This window comes from Anabrus simplex, chromosome 1 (genome assembly GCF_040414725.1).
Source record: "Anabrus simplex isolate iqAnaSimp1 chromosome 1, ASM4041472v1, whole genome shotgun sequence".
Lineage (NCBI taxonomy): Eukaryota > Metazoa > Arthropoda > Insecta > Orthoptera > Tettigoniidae > Anabrus > Anabrus simplex.
In genome coordinates this window covers 1,330,653,075-1,330,680,475 of record NC_090265.1, presented here as the reverse complement: position 1 = coordinate 1,330,680,475, position 27,401 = coordinate 1,330,653,075, and the positions used below count along the sequence as shown (strand labels likewise).

Sequence of the window (27,401 nt, the reverse complement as noted above, 5' to 3'; positions counted from 1 at the left end):
ACGATTTCATTTTATATTACAGTGGAACCTTGATTCTCCTTTTTTCTAGGGACCATGAAAATAAAATGTACAACACGGGAAAACGGAAAATCCGGGAATGAATTAAAACCATCAACAATTTGACTAAACATCACAAAAATGGAATATGTATAATTATAAACTTACAAAAACTCCTAAACCAAACCAAACTACAGCCCCAATGGGACTTTGCCTGCCAAGTGACCGCTGCTCAGCCAAAGGCCTGCAGATAACGAGGTGACGTATGGTCAGTGCGACGAATTCTCTCGGCCGATATTCCTGGCTCTCTAGATCGGGGTCGCCATCTCACCATTAGATAGCTCCTCAATTAAAGGTAATCACGTAGGCTGAGTGGACCTGGAACCAGCCCTTATATCCAGGTAAAATTGCCTGACCTGGCCGGAATCGAACCCAGGCCCTCTGGATGAGAGACAGGCATGTTAGACCGCAAAACCGCATTAATTACTCGTATGCGAGTTCAAAATCTTGATACTTTTATATTCAGTTCTACAGGGGAATCTTTGTCAGTTTCCCATGAAAACTTGTTTCAGTTCAGCAACTTTGATTACCCAAACGCTTCGAAAAACCTAATAACGCCAAGCCAAACGAGATTCGACCACAAGTAGTTTTTAAATCTCTCAACTAATAAAATAAAGCACATTAGATACAAAAGCGCCCAACATGATGGCGAAATCCCTTCTTTTCTTAATCTTTCATTGTAATTTGGTCTCCGATATAATATAAGTTACTGTTCGTTGTCAGTTTCTCAATATCTTGTACCCCGTAAATTAGGCCTACAATGACTTCTAAAGGTTATGTTGAATTTGAAAACATGGTTTCAAATGTAAGTATCGATTCTCAAAAGTTCCCGAATGCATTATATTCTCTTCAAGCAGAGCTGTCGAAATGCACCGTGTCTCCTTAGAATTGTTGCGGCCACTCTCTGCTTTATGATTTCCGAGATTCTCTAAACAGTACCACCCGAATGCAATGCTAAGATGGTCCTTTATTCAATGTGCCCGTCACTAATCCAATCAAATTGGGAAGAGAAAAAAAATATCATCAAAACTTCATAAATTACGATTATTCGTTACCTTGAGGTCATCTGGAAAGCGCGCTCGCTGCACATGTCACTACCAGTACGAGTTGGAAATGATACAAATCATTTAAATGTAACCTGCGCAAATAAAACGACTGCGGTTTTTGGCATTTTAACACAAAAACGTAAAATTCCCAGTCTTATATTAGGACCAAAACAGTAATAGGCAATCCCAAGACCTCCCATGGCTTTCTTTTTTAATGTAAGGTGCAACATCTGTTCTGATCTCGATAACATAATCGTGTAGGCCTATGATAATATTAAAATAATAAATTTGTGTTAAGAAGGAGCATTTTCGATTCCTGCCTGAAAGCCCAGTTACTCTACAGTATGATTGAAAAAAAGTAAAAATATAAACATCTCACCCTGGACATAATGAGGACGTTTTATAAGTGCAAACATTAAACGAAACTCGTTCCGTCTTCAAGCAGAGCTGTCGAAATACACCGTGTCTCCTTAGAATTGTTGTGGCTACTCTCTGCTTTATGATTTCCGAGATTCTCTAAACAGTACCACCCGAATGCAATGCTAAGATGGTTCCTTATGCAAATTCACCACCGATTGCTTTTCCAGTACAGTACTTGCTCTAAATTATCACAATGACGGGGCGTTAACGCCAAGATCCATAAGTATGCCATAGCCAACCTTTTGTGATATGCAGTTTATTAAGAAACGATTGATCGAGGATTTAGCATTGATGGGACTGAAATTTCTGGACGGTTGATCCGGGAAATCCTTCCTTCGAGGAACAGATGATGCAGAATTTTTACAACGTGATTTAATTACGATGCTCACGGGACCACGTAATTTGAATGCATATTCCGGAAAAACGTAGTTTCCGGGAATGGATAATCGAGGTTCCACTGTAATTGGTACAACACACAAATAAGGAAGTACAAGTTCAGACTTGTAACTGCGCTACAGCTAGTGCAACAATTTCTCAAACAAGCAGGGAAGAAATCAACGCTCTTTTTTGGTATACTTGTGTTATCAGCAGCCATGAAAACCAATCATCTTCCTACACAAGAGCTGTTTGATCCAACTTTCTGTGGTTACAGAAATAAGGCACAATGTCTAGTGAGTGTTTTGATTATCTGTTGAAGTGTCTTAGATTTGACGATAAATCTACTAGTGTAGAGAGACGAGCAAGTGACAAGTTTGCAGCCATTCGAGAAGTGTGGGGTCAGTTTATCAAGAACTGTCGAGACTTATACAAACCAGAAAGTTACACAACTATTGACGAACAACTCGTTGGATTTCGTGGACATTGTACTTTCAGGATGTACATCCCCAATAAACCCACAAAATGTGGAATTAAGATTGTTATGTTGAACGATGTTGGGACCAAATATATAACTGACACTAAGCCATATTTGGGGAATAATATGAATATGTCTGGTCATCCTCTCACTCATTATTTCGTAAAATTGTGACCATCCGTGGTTCGAATAGGAATATAACCATGGATAATTGGTTTACCTCCATCCCACTGGCTAAAGACCTTTTGAAACTACCTTACTCTTTGACAGTTATAGGAACAATAAGAAAATAAACGCGAGATACCTCCTGAGCTCCTTGAATTGAAGAAGCAAAAATTTGGCACGTCAATGTTTTGTTTTGATGTACCAAAAAATCTTGTATCGTATAAACCAAAGGAGGGGAAAGTCATTGTTCTATTATTCACTACTCATGAGGACATAGAAATGAGGGATAACAGTGGCAAACCTGCAGCAATTGAATTTATAATGAAACAAAAGTTGCAACAGACTCTTTTGTACAAATGTGTTGCAGTATGAACTGCAGTAGAAGGACACAGCACTGGCCTCTGTGTGTATTCTTCATTATGATCAATATGTTCTTAGTGAATGGATATATTTTGTTCTGACCCAACATCCTCCGAGGGAGAAAAGCCTATCTTGAGAAGGGCATTCGCGCAGCAGTTAAGCGGTGACCTGATGAGATCTCACCTCCAGCTCTGCCTTATGCAACCAAATTTGCAGCGGTCATTACGTGGTATGATCTGCGAGATTATCAATGAAAATCATATAGTACACAGGCCAGACCAAGCAAAACTTGGCAAAAAGAAAATATATGCATTTTGTCCTTCAAAGCTACGAAGAATGACACAGATTTATTGTACTGTTTGCTATGGAGCCATGTGCGGTGACCATCGATCAACAACATGTGCTGAATGTTGAAATGTTACAAGTTTGTGAAAAATGGGAAAATCTGTCTGTACACAGAATGTATTACATGCTGGGTTAGTTATTAAGTTTTAAATAAAGTAACTCTAAGAGTTACAGAAATTTTTTTTTTTTAGTCTCGTAGACGAATGCTTAGTGATAACGTACTTCATAGAAGAGCTTAGTAATCATGGGTTAAAGAGGCCTAACATCAAGGTCATTGGCCTATCATCATGTGATGTGACTGGAAATCAAGTGTTCACTATCTCGAACCTTCTCTAACCTTTCTCCTCGCAATACATAAAGAGGCTTCTCCCTAATTCAGACAGTTCCTGTTCAGATGGGTACTGATACTGAATAGAGCTGGTGGTACTCTTCTTCTGGATACCTATTATCTCCCATCATCAGGTGAGAGGGTGAGAGAGATCTTTATCTGTTTTGTCTTCTGTCACCTTTCTGTCTTTTGTGAATCTTTCGCCGCTGGATACCGTGGTTCAAATCCTGGTCACTTCATGTGAGATTTGTGCTGGACTAAGTGGAGGCAGGACAGGTTTTTCTCTGGATACTCCGGTTTTCCCTGTCATCTTTCATTCCAGCAACACTCTCCATTGACATTTCATTTCATTTGTCAATCATTTATCATTGCCCCAGAGGAGTGCGACAGGCTTCGGCAGCCGGCACATTTCCTAACCTTGCCGCTAGATGGGGCTTCATTCATTCCATTCCTGACCCAGTCAAATGACTGGAAACAGGCTGTGGATTTTCATATTATCAGGGGTTGGATAAGTTTTGGATAACCATGTGTTACAGTGATAATCCGCATTGAGCTTAAAATCTTGAAACTTCTGCTTGTTATGCTTCATGGAAAATACAGTACTACATCGGAAACATTATGCAATGGACAAACAAATTTTGCGCTCATACTAGTGGGTCTATTTCAAAGCATACACAGGTCGATGCATGATTCCCCTTCTGGACTCGCACCTTTCCCCCTTTTCTAGTTGTGTCTTTCCTTCCATGATATCTTCTCCCTCTTACTGTGTTTCCTTCCTTCTCGGTATTCTTTTGAAAACTTACCATTGTGTAACATTGAGGGAAATTCATTACAAACTAGTTGTAAATGTGCTAAGTAATAATTTCTGAGCCTTGTTAACAAAGGAAAACCAATTCTATGGACTACTTTTCATAGCCATGGTATACCCTTGTGGGTCGCTCCTGTTGAAAATTTAGAACGTTTGTTGTTACTCCTGATTTTTTACGATAATTAAGCTCCTTGATGTATTAAGTCTTGGGATATCATATCCTTGCCATTATGCAATTTTAATGGTGTAAATTTGATTTATATCACTCTTAATTTATTGTAACCATGTTGCTTGTTGTTATGGCGTGGATCAGCAATAATTACCATAGATTTTGTATAAATGTACTATTAGGAGAAGATATTAGTTATGAGCCCCTCCCCTTTTATTGTATTGCTATTTGGATTAGCTTTGTAATGCTCTCTCAAAGCTTTACCTCTGCTTTAAGAGTCCCAAATCCATGAGCAACCAAACGATGTACTCTTTATATCCCTCTTACAGAATATTCAAAAGATTGTACATGTATGCCTGGGAATTTCTGTTTTGTAAATTCTGGAATTGTAAGTTTTCCTGCCAGTTTACATAGTTACACAGCCAACTTTGATGTTAAAAATATATTTATTCTTGCATTACTTGCCTTTGTCTTACTTGTCCTGGGCCCTTGTGCCTCCTCTCCACAAAACTAACCCCTTGGTGGCCCTCAAGCTTTGAATTTTTCAAGTTGTTTTTTCACTTCCCACATGCTAATGATATGTTGTTTGTTAATTGTGCTTGCTCTAGTCAGAGCTGCAACTTGGCAGGCTAGCCAACTTAATGCTGAAAATCTTAAAAACTCTCCAGTTTATCAGGATCTTTATTTATAAAGCTATCACCATTACAGTATATTAGTATTACTTGAAATGAAGCTGTTAAAGCTTATCACTTGTAATGTATATACGTATATCGTGCACAACTTTTGTTACTTGCACTGTGCTTTATTGTGTCTTTGTTGCATGTTTTGTTACATTTAGACTGTCTGGCTCTTGTCAAGTTCTTTGCTTTAGTTTTTGCTCTTGATCATGTCTTCTTTTTTAGATGGTTTTTAACGTGAAGTTCCTTGCTTTAATTTTGTTAATCGATTTTTGAAATGACGACATGCAAGATTTAATAGGACATAGGCATAATTTGTTAATTAATCATACTATTGGTCCAGGACTCATGTTATTTTTCTTGTGAAATAAAAAATTATTATCAGTTATTCTAATGTGATGTGCTGGATGTAAACACCTGTGTTGCTTACGGTATCTCTCTGAAATCTGGATCACTAATTTATCCACAGTTCACAGACATAATACCAAATACAGTAGAGACAATACGCGACACTTCTGGATTTAGCCTTGTTAAAATGGGAGACAAGTCACAAGTGGCACTCCTAGTGGCTTGACCTGAAAATTCGCGCTAAATTCAAATATCAACATCTATTCAGAACGCATCTTTAAGGAAGCTCTTGATGAAGTGGAGATGGGAGTGCTCTTAAACGGCAAATATATCAACAACATCCAATATGCCAGCGACAAAGTCGTCTTTTCTGATAGTGAGGATAGTTTACAGTACCTTGTAGGTAGACTTACACAAAAGAGCTCTGAATATGGTCTAGATGTCAACACTCAAAAAACTAAAACAATGATAATCAGTAAAAACAAGGTTCTTACATGTCATCTTAAGATAGGCCAGAACAACATTGAACAAGTCCATAAACACATGTATCTTGGTACCACCATAAATGACCAATGGGATCTTTCTGATGAGGTGAAGACCCGAATTGGAAAAGCCAGGGCTGTTTTCAATAAGATGAGTAATCTGTTTAAGAATCACGGGTTAGAAATGTCGACGAAGATCAGACTTCTAAGCTGCTATGTGTTCTCCACTCTCTTCTATGGTGTTGAAACATGGACTCTGACAGAATCATTGGGTAAACGCTTGGAGGCTTTTGAGATGTGGCTATATAGAAGAATGTTAAGAATACCGTGGACATTGCATGACACAAATGTCGAGATTCTACGAAGAATGAAGAAAGAGAAAGAAGTATTGACCACCATGAAAGCAAGAAAGATCCAGTACCTGCGACACATCATGCGGAACAACAGCAGATCCTATCTCCTTCAGACCATCCTGCAAGGAAAAATTCCAGGAAAAAGAAGCGTTGGCTGAAGAAGAATATCCTGGCTTAAGAACATCAGAACATGGACCTCTAAAACATCTACAGAGCTTTTTCGAGCCGCAAGTGACAGGACGAGCACAGCCTGGATGGTTACTAACATCCGGAACGGATAGGAACCAGAAGAACAAGACCTTTACAATACTGTAATTGTCTTTATTAATAAGACTACATTAAATTACACTCGTGAAACATGTTTCGTCCTCTTATGGGACATCTTCAGTCACAAATACAAAACATTAAAAATAAGGCAAGGACATGTTGAAATAAGTAAATAAAAAGTCTTTGTATCCTGTGAGGCGGCGTGATGGCGTCTTGTCAATCTTCAATGTTAAAATGGTGCGGCGTGAACATGATGTGAAGCATGAAGTCCAATTAAAATCATACGTTAAAATGTTTATAAGGTTTATGTTTATTAGTTTATAATGTGCAACATTCCTTACACACATGATTCAATGAATTTACAATTAAGAGCTGGACAATTTTCCTTTTAACATGAAGCCTACTAACAGAAAGAAAACCTATAAATTTAGCCTCAAAAACATTCAAACTTTTCCTATAAGCAATACTTGCCATAATGCCATTACATTAGGGTAAAGCAAATTTGTATCATCATATTGTTTCAACAAAATATGTACATTTCTTAAATCACCCATATTTTCTTCAGTGCTTGACAACGCAGTATGGCATTCCAAATGGGGTAACTTGGAACACAACCAGCCACACTCATATGCATATGTATTTTCCTGAATTAAATCAAACCCACAGATCACACCTACAACACATCGGTATTGAAGGTTAACTGCTGCACTATACAATAAAATATGCGTATTATATTTTAAGCCAGTTAAAATATGAGTCAAGCAGGTCAGAAGATTATGAAGTACTATAAAAATCTCTCTCTCACTGGAAGAATATATATGCAAACACAGCATTACTTACATTTTCTTGTCATGAGGGGAACGGAAGAAAGACAGCGCATTCTTCTCTACTTCATAGTTACTGCAGCCAAAGACAGCACATACCTTTCCCCTCATGTTGAGAGGAGATATCAAGGAATGACACACTACTGTTTACTATGTCAACTCACTGAAAACACATAACATCAAAAACTTCACACACAAATACACGTGCTCTTATGACAGAATCAGTAGTTCTCAGGTCAATCCGCTAGAGAGAGCTCTAATAGCTGTCCCTCAATATCTCGCTGAGTGTCGCATATTGTCTCTACTGTATTTGATAATACTTGACATTCTTATGTATCAAACGTGGACCTCAACAGGTAAGAAAAGACAACACACTAAAATATTCAGACTTCATAGACATAACACCCAACATTATGTATCAAACCTGGACCTCAACAGGTAACAAAGGACAACACACTCATAGACATAACACTCAACATTCTTTTGTATCATCCCAGTACCTCAACGGATAACAAACGACGACACGTTAAAGCACAGTGCCAGTAAGGGAAGCCATGTGTACAGCAAAATAGTCCAGAGTGTATATATATGGTATATATTATATTCATGTTTTAATAATAATATTAATGAAAGGTAACCTAAATTTAATTTTGCTTTAGCTTCAAACCATTATAATCTTCTATTTAAGATACAGATAAATATCATATTTTAGCAATACTAATGTGACACCTAACCTTTTAAATTCTGAATGTGAATAATTTAGTTCAGTTTACATTAATGTAAGTACAATGTTTCAGCGTCTGGCCGATGTGGCACACAGTCTTTTAAAAGTGTCACCCTATGACCCAGACACAATGGGCTGTCGTGGTCTTCAACGTTACATAAATGAAATTTTGCCTTCTACTGAATGGACAAATGAAGCAATGCGACCTGCTCTCATCACTATCCTAAGAAGACTTGACAAGACTTTCAATAAGATATTCAAGAAACCATCCATCAGGGTAACTAATCTGCTTTGGTATGTTGCTGTTGTCACTTATATTTTATTTTTGTAGTTGCTTTATTCACGTTTCCTTTAATAGTATTTTCGTTCAGATTTTATCATCACTTGTTTATAATATTTGTAGCATTTTTTACATTGATTGATATATCAGATCATATTTTATTTTTGTAGTTGTTCTATTCACTTTTCCTTCATTAGTATTTTCTTTCAGATGTTGTTAAGGCCTATCTCTTGTTTCATAATATTTGTAGCATTTTTGACATTGTTTGGTACACCAGCTTACTCAACAATAAATATTGCATTGTGTTGTAAAGTGACTCAAGATGGTTCCATAAATAAATGATGAATCTGAAATATTCTCACCCTAACTGAAAAATTGCTGTAAACAATAATTATTTCTTTTGAAGTCATTCGTTAATCCATGAGGGTTTATTCTTATGAGAAGAGAGCTAAATGCTCATTTTAATCACGTGTTTTATGATTTTTGTAGAAAGTAATGTTGTATATATCTGTTCTCATCACATGTTTATGTATGTTAGGAATATTTTCTATTCACATCTGTACAGAAAATAGATAAAATAAGACATGTAAATATATTACTACTTTTGTGTTTTCGGTTATTTTTAATTGAATGTTGATAGTGATAGAAGTAAAATGGTAACTGCAGTTAATACCAGTGATCAAAAATGAAAGGAAGAATAACTTGGAATGTATTTTCCTTGTTATAACACAATTCCCTTTTGTCTAGTGTCAGTGGGTATCGGGGATTCTTTATGCATTAATTTTTGTGTGGTGGTTGTGTGAACATATTATCTTAGGAGTCTACAGCTTATTTTAATTGATTTGAGGGCATATTTTGGTTTAATTTCTTTGCCCTAAGTGCCTCCATATTGAAGTTTGCTACAGTTACTCCATAGGTAACTTACTAAGACTGTATTTTGGTTGCTAACTTTTCCCTAACAACCACCCACTCGCTATATTTTCTTGGTCTCCATAGATACCACTAACTAGATAAATAACTCCACTCTTCCATTTAGGCGTTTGTAAGGGGACAGATCTTGTTCTACTGCTGGGAGCCATCTTGGTGGTCTGCCCAGCGTGACCCATGTGCATGCTCCACTTTGACACATGGATAAGTTGCCAGAAGTAATCGGCGAGCATGTTGGATACTGATTTCCCTTTGTTCACCTTCCCGTTTCTAATCACTTTTGATGGAACCTTTCTCCATACTCATCACTGATCTCACCAAGGTTCGGTGGAATGAAATTCAAGTGCGAATGGAGGAATTGAATCTTAAGGGACAGGTTGCATCCCAGTGTCTTTGTAAGCCCTCAGCAAATCTTCCACCATCTCTTTAATTGTCTGCTCTTTATTAAAATTAACACAAACCAATTTGAAAGCAACTAGGCTTTTTCTTCAACAGGAATGAGAGTCCCCTCGAATACAGAATCATGTAAGAGATCATATATTTGTGGCCCTATGAACATACCTTCCTTCGATTTTGCCTCACACAACCTTTGAAATTTTCCCCTTAAATATTCAAGTACCTTTCCTGATTTGTCTATCGCCTTAACAAAGTTCTTCATCAACCCCAGTTTTATATGCAAAAGGGGAAAAAATATTTCAATGTCATCAACAAGTGGCAAGTTTTTAACACTTTCTCATTCTTATACTACACTTTCTCTTGATAACCACTCTCTAATTTCATAATGATTATGCTTATCTCAAATGTCCCACCCATAGAGAAAACAACAAAATTTTGTGAATCCTGGCTGCATTCCTGTTAACATACCTATCACTTTTAGATTTGCACAAATCTGCCACCCATGTTCCATATAGTTCAAAGCCTTAAGAATTGTTTCCATACTGTCATATGTTTCTTTCTTATTAATGGAATAGGCAACTTCCTTTTAGAGTATTAAAACCAAGAGCTATAATAAGAAAGTTGCCCAGACAGGGAGACAATAGCACCTTCCGCTCCCAAAGAAAGTAACAGTCCTGCTATAGGGTGTGATGCAAATATCTCAACAATGTTAGGTGATACGGTAAAACTAATGTTATTTCTTGATCAGCATATCTGAAAATATGGTAATTGATATATGCTGGGCCTGAGAGCAATTCACTATTATACTGTGTTATTTCCAATCGCACAAACAATTTTCAATCTTCTTTCAGATTTTTCACAATTCTTTTTCTTCTAGAATGTCCCTTTTAACTTCAGTGGAATCTTTAACTTCTTCATTTCAACGTATGGCCGGCCCCGTGGTGTAGGGGTAGCGTGCCTGCCTCTTACCCGGAGGCCCCGGGTCCGATTCCTGGCCAGGTCAGGGATTTTTATCTGGACCTTAGAGCTGGTTCGAGGTCCACTCAGCCTACATGATTAGAATTGAAGAGCTATCTGACAGTGAGATAGCGGCCCCGGTCTCAAAAGCCAAGAATAACGGCCAAGAGGATTTGTTGTGCTGACCGCACAAAATCTCGCAATCTGCAGGCCTTCGGGCTGAGCAGTGGTCGCTTGGTAGGCCAAGGCCCTTCAAAGGCTGTAGTGCCATGGGGTTTGGGGTTTGATTTTTGGATTTCAACGTATGAAGTCACCAATTCAACCATGCCGAAGAATTCCATTTTTAAGTAACAAAAATCTTTGAGAGAAGATCACTCTGGATTCAAGCTCAATTTTATTTAACAACAAGAAAGTTAAATTACAGGTTGCTAGACATGTGTTGGAACTGTTATTTTAATATTTTCGGTCAACAATTATTAAAAAAGTACTGTTAATATTATTTTCGAACTGATCAAAAGTATTTTAATTTTAAGGGCAGAGTAACATTTTTACATAATTTGTCTCATACATATCAGTGCACTATAAGAATATTTTTTTTTAAGACTACCAAATAATCATGATTTTATACACACTTGACACAATTTGTGAATCCTTTTTAATTGAATGCATGTTACTTTAAATGTTATATGTCTCCACAGGAGCACAGTCTTCAAGACTGGCTTATCACAAAACACTAAGATATGTTATATTAAAAATATTTTAATGTAGTTTTTTAAAATGTATGTGTATCTTTGTTTTTTGGTTTTTGTTCCTTTTTATGGCTGAGGACATCTCTTAAAGAGATGAAACATGTCCCATTAACTTTGCTAATCTGAATGGAATAAGTAATCATAATATTGTAAGGTTGGAATTTCCTCAAAGAACCAAAATACTTGTATTAACTTTGGTTATGTTGTCTCTCAGATTAGCACAACACTAAAAATATCTTATGTCTATGTTGGAAATACAGTCCACCGTAGTGACGCCAGCTGACCTTATTAGCATCTCTATCTTCTTGGTAATATTATTCAGTGTTCTACTGTACATCTTCCATAGAGGGACTGCCTGGCCGAGGCGGTAAAAGCGTGCTCAGTTCGCCCGGAAGGACGTGGGTTTGAATCCCCGTCAGGAAGTCGTAAAATTTAAGAAACAAGATTTCCACCTCTGGAGGTGCATATGGCCCTGAGGTTCACTCAGCCTACCCAAAAAATGAGTACCAGGTTATTTCCTGGGGCAAAGGCGGCTGGGCGTAGAGCTAACCACTCTACCCCATCAAGTGCCGAGGTTACGAATGGTGGAAGCCTTTACCTTCCACTCCTCCAAGGGCGTTCATGGCCTGTACAGAGATAACTTTGCTTTGCTTTTCTTTACATCTTCCATAGTGAGGTACTGTACTATAGAGTACTATAGAGTACAATGGAGGTCTGATATTCACGTTATTTTGTCCCTTAAAACAAAAATTAACACAGCAAGTTGACTGTGTGGTTAGGGGTACCCAGCTGTGAGCTTGCATTCAGGAGACAGTGGGTTCGAACTCCACTGTCAGCAGCCCTGAAGATGTTTCTTTTTCCATGGCTTAGAGGTAGAGTGGTTAGCTCTACGCCCGGCAGCCTTTGCCCCCAGGAAATAACCTGGTACTCATTTTTTGGGTAGGCTGAGTGAACCTCAGGGCCATATGCACCTCCAGAAGTGGAAATCTCGTTTCTTAAATTTTACGACTTCCTGACGGGGATTCGAACCCACGTCCTTCCGGGCGAACCGAGCACGCTTTTACCGCCTCGGCCAGGCAGTCCCTCTATGGAAGATGTACAGTAGAACACTGAATAATATTACCAAGAAGATAGAGATGCTAATGTTCACACCAGGAAAATGTTGGGGATGCACCTTAATTAAGGCCATGGCAGCTTCCTTCCCACTCACCATTTCCTATCTGATCGTCGCCGTAAGACCTATCTGTGTCATTGGGACATAAAGCAGATTGTAAAAAAAAAAAAAAAAAAAAAGAACAGACAATGGTGCAACACAGTTTTGATATCAGGAGGGCTGTTGTCTGGCAACTGCAGTTGACACATGTCATTATTTCCCCACTTTATCTTGGCTGTGTTGATGTTTGCATTGACATGTGTAGTAAGTTGGCCATCATCAGCAGCCATAGACCCAAAATATATATTTTAATGTTGTCTCTTACAGCAGATGCTCACCATTGAATTGGATTGTTTTGATTTCTCACGGGTATGGACCATTGTATAGACAATCCAACAAGATTATTGTTTCATTGAAAAACTCGTGGCACAACCCATTCTTCGTGCATACTACATATTTGAAGAATGTTTCAAAGCCACATGTCTTTGTCAGTCTATTGTTGTCCTGGCTTCATTGTTCTGTAGATGACATGCACAGCTATGAGCAGTATATGGTATGCAGTATGAGTTAAAAATGACTGTGGAAGTAAGGAGAAATTGAAGGAACTTACTAGGAAATTTAATCTAGCAAAGAAGTCAGCTAAGGATAACATGATGGCAAGCATAATGGGCGGTCATACAAATTTTAGTGAAAAACGGAAGGGTAAGTATAGGTACTTCAAGGCAGAAGCAGGTTCCAAGGAGAACATTCCAGGAATCATTAATGAACAAGGGGATTGTGTATGTGAGGATATTCAAAAGGCAGAACTATTCACTCAACAGTATGTAAGGATTGTTGGTTACATGGATAATGTCCAGATAGAGGAGGAGACTAATGCTAAAGAAGTATAAAGTTTAAATTTGATAACAATAAGATACAAAAGTAGAAAACTAGAAAAGTGGCTGGAATTGATAAGATCTCTAGGGATATACTAAAGACAATGGGTTGGAATATAGTACCATATCTGAAGTACTTATTTTATTATTATTTGCATGAGGGAGCTATACCAAATGAATGGAGAGTTGCTATAGTAGCTCCTGAGTATAATAAAAGAGTAAAAAACATAAAGCTGAAAATTACAGGCCAGTCAGTTTGACATGCATTGCATGTAAGCTTTGTGAAAGCATTCTTTCTGATATATTAGACATGTTTGTGAAATTAATAACTGGTTCGATAGAAGGCAATTCGGTTTTAGGAAAGGTTATTCCACTGAAGCTCAACTTGTAGAATTCCAGCAAGATATAGCAGATATCTTGGATTCAGGAGGTCAAATGGACTGTATCGCAATTGACCTGTCTAAAACATTTGATAGGGTGGATCATGAGAGACTACTGGCAAAAATGAGTGCAACTGGACTAGACAAAAGAGTGACTGATGGGTTGCTATATTTACAGAAAATTTCAGAGAATTAGAGTATGCGAAGCTTTATCTGACCCTGTAATAATTAGGAGGGGAATTCCTCAAGGCAGTATTATTGTACCTTTGTTTTCTTATATATATTGTAATGATTACTGTGTCTGCCATGTTGGAATTTGAGAGAGTCTGGCGATGTAACCATTTGGTCCGCCTGTTTACTCTTAGACTCTGTAGTCGGTAAAACAGAGGGAAGGAAAAAAACTACTAGAGAGTGGTGTAGCGGTGGATGGCAAAAATTGCATCAGGAAAGAGATCTAGAGAAGTGTGTAGTCGGAAATCCTGACTGTGTACCGAGGTGTAAGTGATGATTAGAATAAGTTAATAAATCTTTGTATAGAAGCTACCAGTCTAGTGTTAATTTACCTGACTACCCCCCCAACTCATCACAACTGGTGTCAGAATCAGGATTGAATGGTAGCAGTAATTTTGTATCTAGCAATCTCTAGCAAATAGTAAAATGAATAGCGAACAGTTTCAGGCTCTCCTCAATAAGTTTTTCGATCTCTCATCCAAACAGGATGAAATCAAGAGCAAACTGAAACTGAAATTATATGGACTTAAGGGTGGACAAAGTAAATTAGAACAGGAAATACGCTCTCTCGAAATAAAATTAAAGAGTGACATAATGCAGGACATACAGGAACTGGTTGAAAAACAGATGCCATGGAGTCAGGGGTTTGAGACCTGAAAGAGGAAGTAAGCACCCTTTGTACGAGCGTGGCAGCCATGGAGACTCATGCTAGGACCACCAGCTGCAACAGCGGCTCCAGCAGCGTGAAAGTAAAACCCCCACGCTTCGATGGGACCACATCGTTGAGGACCTTCCAGACCCAATTCGAGATCGTGTACGGACACAATGGTTGGACATCAGAAGAAGGGGCTTTACACCTAATTACCGGACTGCAAGGAACAGCAGCGGAAGTGCTACACAGCCTCCAGCCAGGTGCCACCTACGACAAGATTTTTAGAGCGCTTGACAGCCGATATGACAGCTGGCAGCCGCCTACAAAGTCCAGCTGAAAAAGAGGACCCAGCGCGCTAATGAGACTCTGCAGGAATTCACACAAGATGTAGAGCAGCTAGCCCACAAGGCTCTGGATGGGCTGCCTCAGGACCACATTCGGCGGGAGGCAGTCTATACATTCATGGATGGGCTCCACAACGCTGAGATTCGTCAAAATCTGATGCTCCGCGGCAAGCATAACCTCAGAGAGGTCTTGATGTTAGCCCTGAGGGAGGAGGCAGTGAAGAGAACAGTGGCACCGTCACCAAGAATAGGAAACGTGAGAAGCGAGGAAGCGCCGGAGACCTGCCGATCTTTGCACGCCACCGCTGAGACGCCGACACACCAACGAGATCACCTATTGGAACTGCGGCGAGCGTGGCCACCTGCAGAGGAACTGCCATGTGGAGACGTCCCGTGATCAGGGAAATGAGTAAGGACCGACAAGGAGTGGGGCTCGTCGGCACCGTTATTACCGTAACCTCGTTTCACTCTAGATTTGGTCACTGAGTGTAACACAGTAGCTTTATTGCCAACGGGTTGCTCGGAGACAGGTCGTGCCGGACCACGATAGACACGGGGGCGGCATTAACCATCGCCAGGCCTGACATCACTGAGGGATAGCCAGAGAGGGAACCCAACTGCCCCTACGTGCTGCGATCGGCCTCAGGAGACACCATTCCTATCCTGAAGGAGGTGATACTTCAACTGACGCTGGGACGATGCCTATGAGTCTGGGTCTTTGTCGCCGCTGTCACGGATGACATCATCATGGGTCTAGACGCGCTACGGGCATATGAGGCAACTGTCAACATGGGATGTGTGTTGTGGCTTGGCAAACAGAAGACAATGCTCCGATGCCCAGGGATGCAAACTCGAGTACCGCGATTAACGCTGGCCAGCGACGAACTGATACCATTATAAGTTAAAAACTTCATTTTCCCGTATTGAACTGAGATTCACAATTGAAATGTCAAAGAGGTTCAACCTTTTCAATACAAAACGTGTTGTATAAGAAGTTCACAACATAATATTTATTGAATAACAAGGACCGGTTTCGACGCTCACTGCGTCATCATCAGCTAACAAAGATCAACAAATAGGCAAAGTACATGTCATGAATGATTTACATTAATAACTCTTGTATAGCTGAATACAAATGGTAAACTGCTTTGTCATAAAAGCTAGGAGAAACTTGAGTAAAATATGATGACGTGATGTGACACATAAAACATAGTGGTTTGATGGGTAAAAATTATGCATAAAATTGAACTGATGCTATGAGCATGAGAGTCTGAATATGGTGATAAAACTATGTGGTAAAAATAAAATGGTAAAATTGTCCACTCTTCTGTTGTTCACTTCAGGCACATAAGTCCAGGTCCGATGTTATATAGTCAAACCAATAAAAAAAATTTTTTGTCGAGGCCGGGACACCTGATGTTGGGCGATTGAATAAGGTTGCTCTTCAAATTAGTCTCAGCTCAACAGGGTAGTGAATCTTTAAGAGAGGAAAGAAAAACTAAGTTAGTGAAATGGAAGTCTAAATCGAGTTCGGTCAAGGGTGATAGAATATGAGACTCACCTTGTTTGGCGTGCTGAGTGTGTGGTGTAAGAAGAGTTCTGGACTAGTGAGAAGGTGTGACTGAGTAGCGAAGTTAGAGTGAGAGGGGTGGGGAGGGGAGGGGAAGTGGAGAGGAGAGGGGTAGGGAGGCAGAGTTTAAGGTGGGTCAGGAGGGCGGAGTGGCAGTGGTGTGGGACGTAAAAGAGTACTGTGGAGAGCGTGAAAGATCGATTTTTCTCTCGTGGTTTTTATACCTCTAAAGACTTCTATTAGGTAGTCGAAAAGAATGCTGGATTTTTCTGAGATTTCGTTAAGATTTAAGTTAGGGTTAAAAAATTGGTCTAGGTGAATAAAACAGTTCTCCGTAACGTCGAGTAAAGGGCCTTTATTTATGTTTTTGAGAATTTCTAGGTCTTGTTCTATGGTGGTAAAATTATGCTTTAAGTCATGTATATGTTGGCCTATTGCGGAAAATCTATTATATCTGATGGCATTAACGTGTTCTAAGTATCTAACTTTGAAGCTGCGCCCGGTCTGTCCGACATATGAGGAAAGACAGTTATTGCATTGAAAACGGTAAACACCTGACATTGCATAAGTGTCAGACCTGTTAACTGATTTGGAATTGTGAACTATATCTATGTTTCTATTGCTGGTTCTGTAAGAAATTTTAATATTATGTTTCTTGAAAATATTCGTTACACTGTGTATATTTTCATTAAAGGTGAAGGTGGCGAATAGGGCAGGGTTATGTCTTTCTTTGGTTAATGTTGACTTCAGTCTATGTTTACATTTGTTAATGATGCGTTCTATGAATGAGGCATTATAACCGTTAAATTTAGCAATGGCCCGAATGGTGTTCAATTCCTTCTTTAGGTTTTCCTTGGATAAGGGTATTTTTAGTGCACGGTCTACCATGCTATAGTAAGTGGCACATTTATGTGCATGTGGATGTGTAGAGTCGTTTCTGATAGTGGTCGCTGTTTGGGTTGGTTTTCTGTAGATATTGTATTCTAAAGAAGAAGGATGTCGTTTAATTGTAAGGTCTAAAAAATTGATCGAGTAATTGGACTCAGATTCTAATGTGAATTTTATATTAGGATCAATCTTGTTTAAGTTATTAAGAGTAGTGGCTGCATTAACCGTTCTATCATCTAGAATAACTAGAGTATCATCAACATACCTAGACCAGAAGTGTATATTTGAAAAAGTGTTACTAGTGTTAATTGCAGTGTCTTCTAGGAAATCTATGTAAATTTCAGCCAAAATTCCTGAGGCCGGCGACCCCATGGCCAGTCCATCTTGTTGGTAAATGCATTTATCAAATGCGAAATAGTTGTTATGTATTACGAGTTTTAGGACCTGCATAAAGTCTTGGATCTCTAGTTTACTTAGCCCACTATATGTTTTTAGGTTTTTTAGTATTATGGGAAGGAGTTTTTTGGTGTTGATACTGGGATACATATTATTGATATCGAATGAGTGAAGGGTATGAAATGGCAGTATTTCAAATTTATTCAGTTTTTCAATTAGTTCGGTGGTGTTTTTTACGGATTTTTTCGACTGAAATTTATAGTTTCTGCTAAGAAATTTTTGTATGAATTGGGCCAGTTTATATAATGGGCTAGGTCTGTAGTTAATGATGGGGCGTATGGGGACGTCGGTCTTATGGATTTTGGGGAGAGCTTTAGCGGTAGGCAGGCCGGGATTCATATTAATTAATCTCGTTTTTTCATGTTCTGTAAAAAGGAATGATGTATTTTTTAAAGTTTGTTTTAGGAGACGTTGGATTTGCTGTGTCGGATCTTTTTTGACTAAGGAGAAAGAACCAGTATTGAAAAAACTTTTTGTTTTTTCGATATAATCGTTTTTATCCATGATGACCGTTGTATTACCCTTGTCAGCTTTTGTGATGATAAGGTTATGAACTTTAATTTTATCCGCGAGTTTTTTAATGTGTTCTCGTTCTGCAAAGATTTTTTTATGTGAAATAATATTAGTAGCAGTTGTCCTGTTTTTTAGGTTATTGATTTTGTTTAAAGTTCGTTTGACCTCGAATCTAACCTCATCTTGTGCATCTAAAGGTATTTTATTTATGGCTGTTTGGATTCTATGACTAGTGTGGTAGCGATGTTAACTTTATTTGAATTGGGCCAATTGTGTTTTGGTCCTTTTTCGAGGATCTCGTTATCCTTGTCCGAAAGTGTTATTTCTGTTAAGTTAACTACTGGGGGATGGAAATGTTCTGTTAAAGACTCTAGGTTACGGGTACTCGATTCGTTAGGAAATGCTGTAGTTGGACTATTCAGCCTTGCGTTATTTTTAAGGTTGTTGAGTTTCTTCTCATGTGTTACTTGTTTTTGTTCAAGTATGTAGAACAGTTTGTCCGCAATTTTACTTTGGAAAATATTCCATTGGGCTTTAGAAAGTAAATGTGCTGTCTCAAGGTGCGTCTCATATAGTTTGTTATTTAAAAAAGATTTTTTCTTGTATAAAAATCTTATTTCATTCTTAAGCCAGATTTTATTTACCTTGGCTTGGGTTTTCGAGTGTTGAAAAAAAAAAAAAAAAAAAAAAAAAAAAACGCAACGAAAATCTCCTCAACACTCGAAAACCCAAGCCAAGGTAAATAAAATCTGGCTTAAGAATGAAATAAGATTTTTATACAAGAAAAAATCTTTTTTAAATAACAAACTATATGAGACGCACCTTGAGACAGCACATTTACTTTCTAAAGCCCAATGGAATATTTTCCAAAGTAAAATTGTGGACAAACTGTTCTACATACTTGAACAAAAACAAGTAACACATGAGAAGAAACTCAACAACCTTAAAAATAACGCAAGGCTGAATAGTCCAACTACAGCATTTCCTAACGAATCGAGTACCCGTAACCTAGAGTCTTTAACAGAACATTTCCATCCCCCAGTAGTTGACTTAACAGAAATAACACTTTCGGACAAGGATAACGAGATCCTCGAAAAAGGACCAAAACACAATTGGCCCAATTCAAATAAAGTTAACATCGCTACCACACTAGTCATAGAATCCGAAACAGCCATAAATAAAATACCTTTAGATGCACAAGATGAGGTTAGATTCGAGGTCAAACGAACTTTAAACAAAATCAATAACCTAAAAAACAGGACAACTGCTACTAATATTATTTCACATAAAAAAATCTTTGCAGAACGAGAACACATTAAAAAACTCGCGGATAAAATTAAAGTTCATAACCTTATCATCACAAAAGCTGACAAGGGTAATACAACGGTCATCATGGATAAAAACGATTATATCGAAAAAACAAAAAGTTTTTTCAATAGTGGTTCTTTCTCCTTAGTCAAAAAAGATCCGACACAGCAAATCCAACGTCTCCTAAAACAAACTTTAAAAAATACATCATTCCTTTTTACAGAACATGAAAAAACGAGATTAATTAATATGAATCCCGGCCTGCCTACCGCTAAAGCTCTCCCCAAAATCCATAAGACCGACGTCCCCATACGCCCCATCATTAACTACAGACCTAGCCCATTATATAAACTGGCCCAATTCATACAAAAATTTCTTAGCAGAAACTATAAATTTCAGTCGAAAACATCCGTAAAAAACACCACCGAACTAATTGAAAAACTGAATAAATTTGAAATACTGCCATTTCATACCCTTCACTCATTCGATATCAATAATATGTATCCCAGTATCAACACCAAAAAACTCCTTCCCATAATACTAAAAAACCTAAAAACATATAGTGGGCTAAGTAAACTAGAGATCCAAGACTTTATGCAGGTCCTAAAACTCGTAATACATAACAACTATTTCGCATTTGATAAATGCATTTACCAACAAGATGGACTGGCTATGGGGTCGCCGGCCTCAGGAATTTTGGCTGAAATTTACATAGATTTCCTAGAAGACACTGCAATTAACACTAGTAACACTTTTTCAAATATACACTTCTGGTCTAGGTATGTTGATGATACTCTAGTTATTCTAGATGATAGAACGGTTAATGCAGCCACTACTCTTAATAACTTAAACAAGATTGATCCTAATATAAAATTCACATTAGAATCTGAGTCCAATTACTCGATCAATTTTTTAGACCTTACAATTAAACGACATCCTTCTTCTTTAGAATACAATATCTACAGAAAACCAACCCAAACAGCGACCACTATCAGAAACGACTCTACACATCCACATGCACATAAATGTGCCACTTACTATAGCATGGTAGACCGTGCACTAAAAATACCCTTATCCAAGGAAAACCTAAAGAAGGAATTGAACACCATTCGGGCCATTGCTAAATTTAACGGTTATAATGCCTCATTCATAGAACGCATCATTAACAAATGTAAACATAGACTGAAGTCAACATTAACCAAAGAAAGACATAACCCTGCCCTATTCGCCACCTTCACCTTTAATGAAAATATACACAGTGTAACGAATATTTTCAAGAAACATAATATTAAAATTTCTTACAGAACCAGCAATAGAAACATAGATATAGTTCACAATTCCAAATCAGTTAACAGGTCTGACACTTATGCAATGTCAGGTGTTTACCGTTTTCAATGCAATAACTGTCTTTCCTCATATGTCGGACAGACCGGGCGCAGCTTCAAAGTTAGATACTTAGAACACGTTAATGCCATCAGATATAATAGATTTTCCGCAATAGGCCAACATATACATGACTTAAAGCATAATTTTACCACCATAGAACAAGACCTAGAAATTCTCAAAAACATAAATAAAGGCCCTTTACTCGACGTTACGGAGAACTGTTTTATTCACCTAGACCAATTTTTTAACCCTAACTTAAATCTTAACGAAATCTCAGAAAAATCCAGCATTCTTTTCGACTACCTAATAGAAGTCTTTAGAGGTATAAAAACCACGAGAGAAAAATCGATCTTTCACGCTCTCCACAGTACTCTTTTACGTCCCACACCACTGCCACTCCGCCCTCCTGACCCACCTTAAACTCCGCCTCCCTACCCCTCTCCTCTCCACTTCCCCTCCCCTCCCCACCCCTCTCACTCTAACTTCGCTACTCAGTCACACCTTCTCACTAGTCCAGAACTCTTCTTACACCACACACTCAGCACGCCAAACAAGGTGAGTCTCATATTCTATCACCCTTGACCGAACTCGATTTAGACTTCCATTTCACTAACTTAGTTTTTCTTTCCTCTCTTAAAGATTCACTACCCTGTTGAGCTGAGACTAATTTGAAGAGCAACCTTATTCAATCGCCCAACATCAGGTGTCCCGGCCTCGACAAAAAATTTTTTTATTGGTTTGACTATATAACATCGGACCTGGACTTATGTGCCTGAAGTGAACAACAGAAGAGTGGACAATTTTACCATTTTATTTTTACCACATAGTTTTATCACCATATTCAGACTCTCATGCTCATAGCATCAGTTCAATTTTATGCATAATTTTTACCCATCAAACCACTATGTTTTATGTGTCACATCACGTCATCATATTTTACTCAAGTTTCTCCTAGCTTTTATGACAAAGCAGTTTACCATTTGTATTCAGCTATACAAGAGTTATTAATGTAAATCATTCATGACATGTACTTTGCCTATTTGTTGATCTTTGTTAGCTGATGATGACGCAGTGAGCGTCGAAACCGGTCCTTGTTATTCAATAAATATTATGTTGTGAACTTCTTATACAACACGTTTTGTATTGAAAAGGTTGAACCTCTTTGACATTTCAATTGTGAACTGATACCAGCCAACAGCAAGATGATGGTTTTGGCACGGTTAGAGGAATTCATACAAGGGGACAGCATCCTCGTAGAACCTGGATCGCCGACCGCCAATCAAGGACTCTACCTGGCCAGGACGCTCGTTCCGGCACAAAGCTGCGTGCCATTACGCATATTGAATTCGACATCGCGGGAGCAGAAGATACCCAGCGGGACTGAGCTTGGGACTTGTGAACCAGTTACATGCATTGTGTCAGTGGACGATGAAGACGCACAGTCCCTAGAAGCAGGCGAAGGATCGGATAAGCTCCGGCTGATTATATCCGATGCCTGGAAGCATTTGGAGGCAAGACAGCTCAGGGAGCTTAAGGAACTAATCCATTAGTTTAGGGACACCTTCACTGCTACCGGAGGCAACTACAGAAAGACGGACAGAGTATACCATCGCATTAACCCTGGCAACACCACTCCAAATCGACAGCCACCTCGTAGGGTACCCCTGGCAAAAAGGGCAGAAATCGACCAGATGCTGGGTGACATGAAGCAGCGGGGAGTCATCAAGGAGTTGAACAGCCCATGGTCATCGCCAGTGGTCCTGGTGAAGAAAAAGAATCGTGAGCTCCGTTTCTGTGTCAATTACTGCAAGTTGAATGACGTCATGAAGAAGTACTGTTTCCAGTTACCTCGAATAGATGAGACCCTGGACACATTATCTGGAGCCCAGTGGTTATCGACTTTGGATCTGAAGTCTGGGTACTGGCAAGTGGCGCTCCATCTGGAAGACAAAGAGAAGACGGCGGTTTCAACTGGCCAAGGCCTCTACCAGTTCACCGTGATGCCCTTCAGCCTCTGCAATGCGCCGGCAACTTTTGAGCGACTGATGGAGTCTGTATTGAGGGTGCTAACTCATGATGCCTGCCTTGTGTATCTGGACGATATAATTACTATAGGACGTAGGTTCAGAGAGCATGTTGAGAACCTGTGGAGAGTGTTCCAGATGCTGTGTGGGGCTCACCTAAAATTAAATTCCAGAAAATGCCACCTATTCCCGAAGGAGGTGCGTTACCTGGGCCACATTGTGTCATTGGAGGGAGTAGCCACGCATCTGAAGAAGTTAGGAGTTGTCAGGGAGTGGTCGGTGCCGAAGGACAAGCGAGAACTGAGGAGTTTCCTTGGCCTTTGAATGCACTACCGCAGATTTATAGCTGGCTACGCAGACATCTCAAAGCCCCTTACGTGGCTTACCGAAGAAAGGTGGCCTTTCCAATGGTCAAGTGAGGTGAAGGATGCCTTCCGGACGCTGAAGGAGTCCCTGTGTACAGCACCCATCCTAGGATACCCCAAGCCTGGGGAGAAGTTCATCGTAGACACCGACGCCAGCGATGTGGGAATTGGTGAGGTGCTGTCCCATTGCAAGACGGCCAGGAGAAGGTGACAGCCTATTTCAGCAAGACGTAAGAAGTTGAGAGAAATTATTGTGTGATGCATCGGGAATTGCTGGCCATCGTGAAGGCCTTGGAGCACTTCCACAAGTATCTGTAAGGCAGCCTATCCATCTGCACACTGACCACCCCGCATTGTCCTGACTCCTAAGCTTCAGAAATCTAGGAGGACAGACAGCTCGCTGGGTACAACGCCTTCAGGAGTACGACTTCACCACCAAACACCGACAAGGAAGGAAGCACTGCAACGCCGATGCTCTATCCAGAAGACTGTGCCTTGAGAACTGTGTACACTGCCGGAAAGTGGAGGGACAGGCGGGCATCATGGACGTCCAGGCCGTAAGGGCGACCTCCACTGAAGGATGGGATCGAGACACCCTCAGGAGGGAGCAGCTGAAGGATGATGACATTGCGCTGATCTTACAAGAAGTAGAGTCGGGGCAGAGACCAGAATGGAAAGACATCGTTGAACGCAGTTCAACCTATAAGGCATACTCGGCCCAGTGGTAATCTCTCATGCTTAGTGACGGGGTACTTACCTGCGTATGGGAATCGACCGATGGAAAGAAGCACATTGCCCAGCTGATAATTCCCAGGAGCATGAGAAAAGAAGTGCTGACTGAGTTGCATGCGGGTACTACTGCCGGCCACTTGGGAGTGAATAAGACCCTACATCGTGCCCGACAGTGTTACTACTGGGTGGACCTGAAGAACAATGTTGAGAGGATGTGCCAGCTGTGTGACACCTGCGCAGCGAGCCTGGGCCCACGTACCAGAAGTAGGGGCCAGATGATGCAGTACAACATTGGAGCACCTTTCGAAAGGATCGCCATTGATGTCGCGGGACCATTCCCTGAATCTGACACCGGGAACCATTACCTACTCCTGGGGCCTATTCCACGAACGAACTTTGCAACTTTTCACTTTTCACTTTGCACTTTTCAGTTCAGATTTTGTTCCACCATCACTTTTCAGATTTAACTTGCAAAGTGAAAAGTGAAAAGTTAGGAATCTTTTCACTTTTCAAGCCTGTTATGTTCCCCCATTGGTACAGAAATGCAAAGTGCAAAGAAATGAAGTGAAAAGTTTTCATAAATCTTGCTAAGAGATGATTCCCTTTTCATATGTTAATTAACAAGTATGTACACTAGTTTCTCGGCGTAGAATTTGGTTTAGTGATATAAACACGTTACGACGTGAGCTTTTATTAGCATCAAGTGAGGACAGTGATGAAGAATCCAATAAGAGAACGTACAAAGACGAGATTAATTTTCATAACCTCACTTCGACGGACTTTCGCGAGTGATTTCGTGTTACCCCAACACAGGCTCATTATATTCTTGAAATGATCGGATATTTATTGAAACATGTAACAAAAAGAAGTCAATCCCTTTCCGGAAAAGAACAAATTCTTATATGCTTACATTGGTTAGTAAATGGTGCCCAGCTGCACGGTGTAACACCAATGCATGGGACATCAAAACAATTATTTGCGAACTGTTACCAAAGTCGTAGATGTTATAGTAAATGTAATATTTCCTAACAGTACGTTGGCCTGATAATCCACTCAATATAGCGACGGCATTTCTAATGAAGGGTGAATTTCCTTCTGTGTGTGAATGTATTGACGGCAGCCTACTCTCGTTAATATTGATGTGTCGTAATTTGAGAGGTTATCTTTAAAGTTGTCGAAAAAGTATGTCACGTTTCTCCTTGACAACTTCCAGCACAGCCAGCTACTTGTAATAACCTTTTTTCCCATGATAAAAACGTAAACTGTACGACAATTATACCGTCAAATTTGCCGCGAAAAGTAAAGCATTAAAATCGTAGAGTATTAGGCCTATACAGTTTGCTCATGGAATAAACTCAATCGTATCACTCATTCGCAAAGACTTTTCACTTTGCGAAAAAATTGAAAAGTACAACCTAGACCATGGTGGAACAGAAAGACTTTGCACTTTGCAAAATTTGAAAAGTGAAAAGTGCAAAGTTGAAAAGTTGCAAAGTTCGTTCGTGGAACAGGCCCCTGGCCATGGACTACTTAACAAAGTGGCTGGAGGTCTGCACCATCCTGAACCAAGAGGCAACAACAGTGGCTGATGTTTTGGTCAAGAACTTCTTCTGCTTAGGAGTGTGAAAGACCCATACGACGCCTCTGCACCCTCAGTCAGATGGCATGGTAGAGCTTTTTGTGAAAACCGTCGAGGAGCACCTCAGGAAGGTTTCTTCGGCACACCTGAGAGACTGGGATGAGAGGGTCCCATTCTTCTTGATGGCCTATCGAACATCCTCCCATGAGACGACATGCATGACACCTGTCAACATGGTCTTCGGAAGGGAGCTCCACCTGCCGTGCGATCTGATGTTCGGGTCAGCACCAGACCAGCAGCAGCCAACGACGGACTATGTGTGGGAGTTGGTGGATCAGCTCAACGACATCCATGATTATGCTCGACATCATCTAAGGGTAGCCAGCAACTGGATAAAATCCTACTACGACATGCTGGAGAACTCTGCAGGTTACCAAGAAGGTGGCAGAATGTGGCTGTACCATCCGATGCAGACAAAAGGGAAGTCACCGAAACTGCTGCCACAATGGGAAGGCCCATATACAATCGTCACCAGAATTAGTTAATAAATCTTAGTATAGAAGATACCAGTCTAGTGTTAATTTACCCCGCCAACTCATCACAATATAAATGATATGAGTAAAGAAGTAGAATCAGAGATAAGGCTTTTTGCAGATGATTTTATTCTGTATAGAGTAATACATAAGTTACAAGATTGTGAGCAACTGCTAAATGACCTCAATAATTTTGTGAGGTGGACAGCAGGCAATAGTATAATGATAAATGGGGTTAAAAGTGAGGTTGTGAGTTTCACAAATAGGAAAAGTCCTCTCAATTTTAATTACTGCATTGATTGGGTGAAAGTTCCCTTTGGAGATCATTGTAAGTACTTAAGTCTTAATATAAGGAAAGATCTTAATTGGAGTAATCACATAAATATGATTGTAAATAAAGGGTACAGATTTCTGCACATGGTTATGAGGGTGTTTAGGGGTTGTAGTAAGGATGTAAAGAAGAGGGCATATAAGTCTGTGGTAAGACCCCAACTAGAGTATGGTTCCAATGTACGAGACCCTCACCAGGATTACTTGATTCAAGAACTGGAAAGAATCCAAAGAAAAGGAGCTCTATTTATTCTGGGTGATTTCCGACAAAAGAATAGCGTTACAAAAATGTTGCAAAGTTCGGGCTGAGAAGACTTGGGAGAAAGAAGATGAGTTGCTTGACCAAGTGGTATGTTGATTTATGAATTTCATTTTCCGTATTGACATTTACCAATCTTCATAAAAGGAAAGAAAAATTCCACCTAATCAATACATTTATTTTCTTGTAAAGTATTACAATCTAGTACCGGTTTCGACCCTTCATAGGTCATCTTCAGCTATATCAGAATCACATTTGCATTTCTATCTTATACCTCTGAAAGACCTT

General features: G+C 39.5%; 1 protein-coding gene across 1 annotated transcript in view; it reads left to right on the top strand.

Annotated features, from left to right (window-relative positions):
• The window catches only part of unc80 (unc80, NALCN channel complex subunit), a 1,117,323-nt gene that overhangs the window by 890,622 nt on the left and 199,300 nt on the right, over nucleotides 1-27,401 (top strand). The window contains exon 52 of the mRNA XM_067137759.2: nucleotides 8,300-8,503. Within this exon, the coding sequence (XP_066993860.2) occupies nucleotides 8,300-8,503 (204 nt within the window). The remainder of the gene's footprint in view (nucleotides 1-8,299; nucleotides 8,504-27,401) is intronic.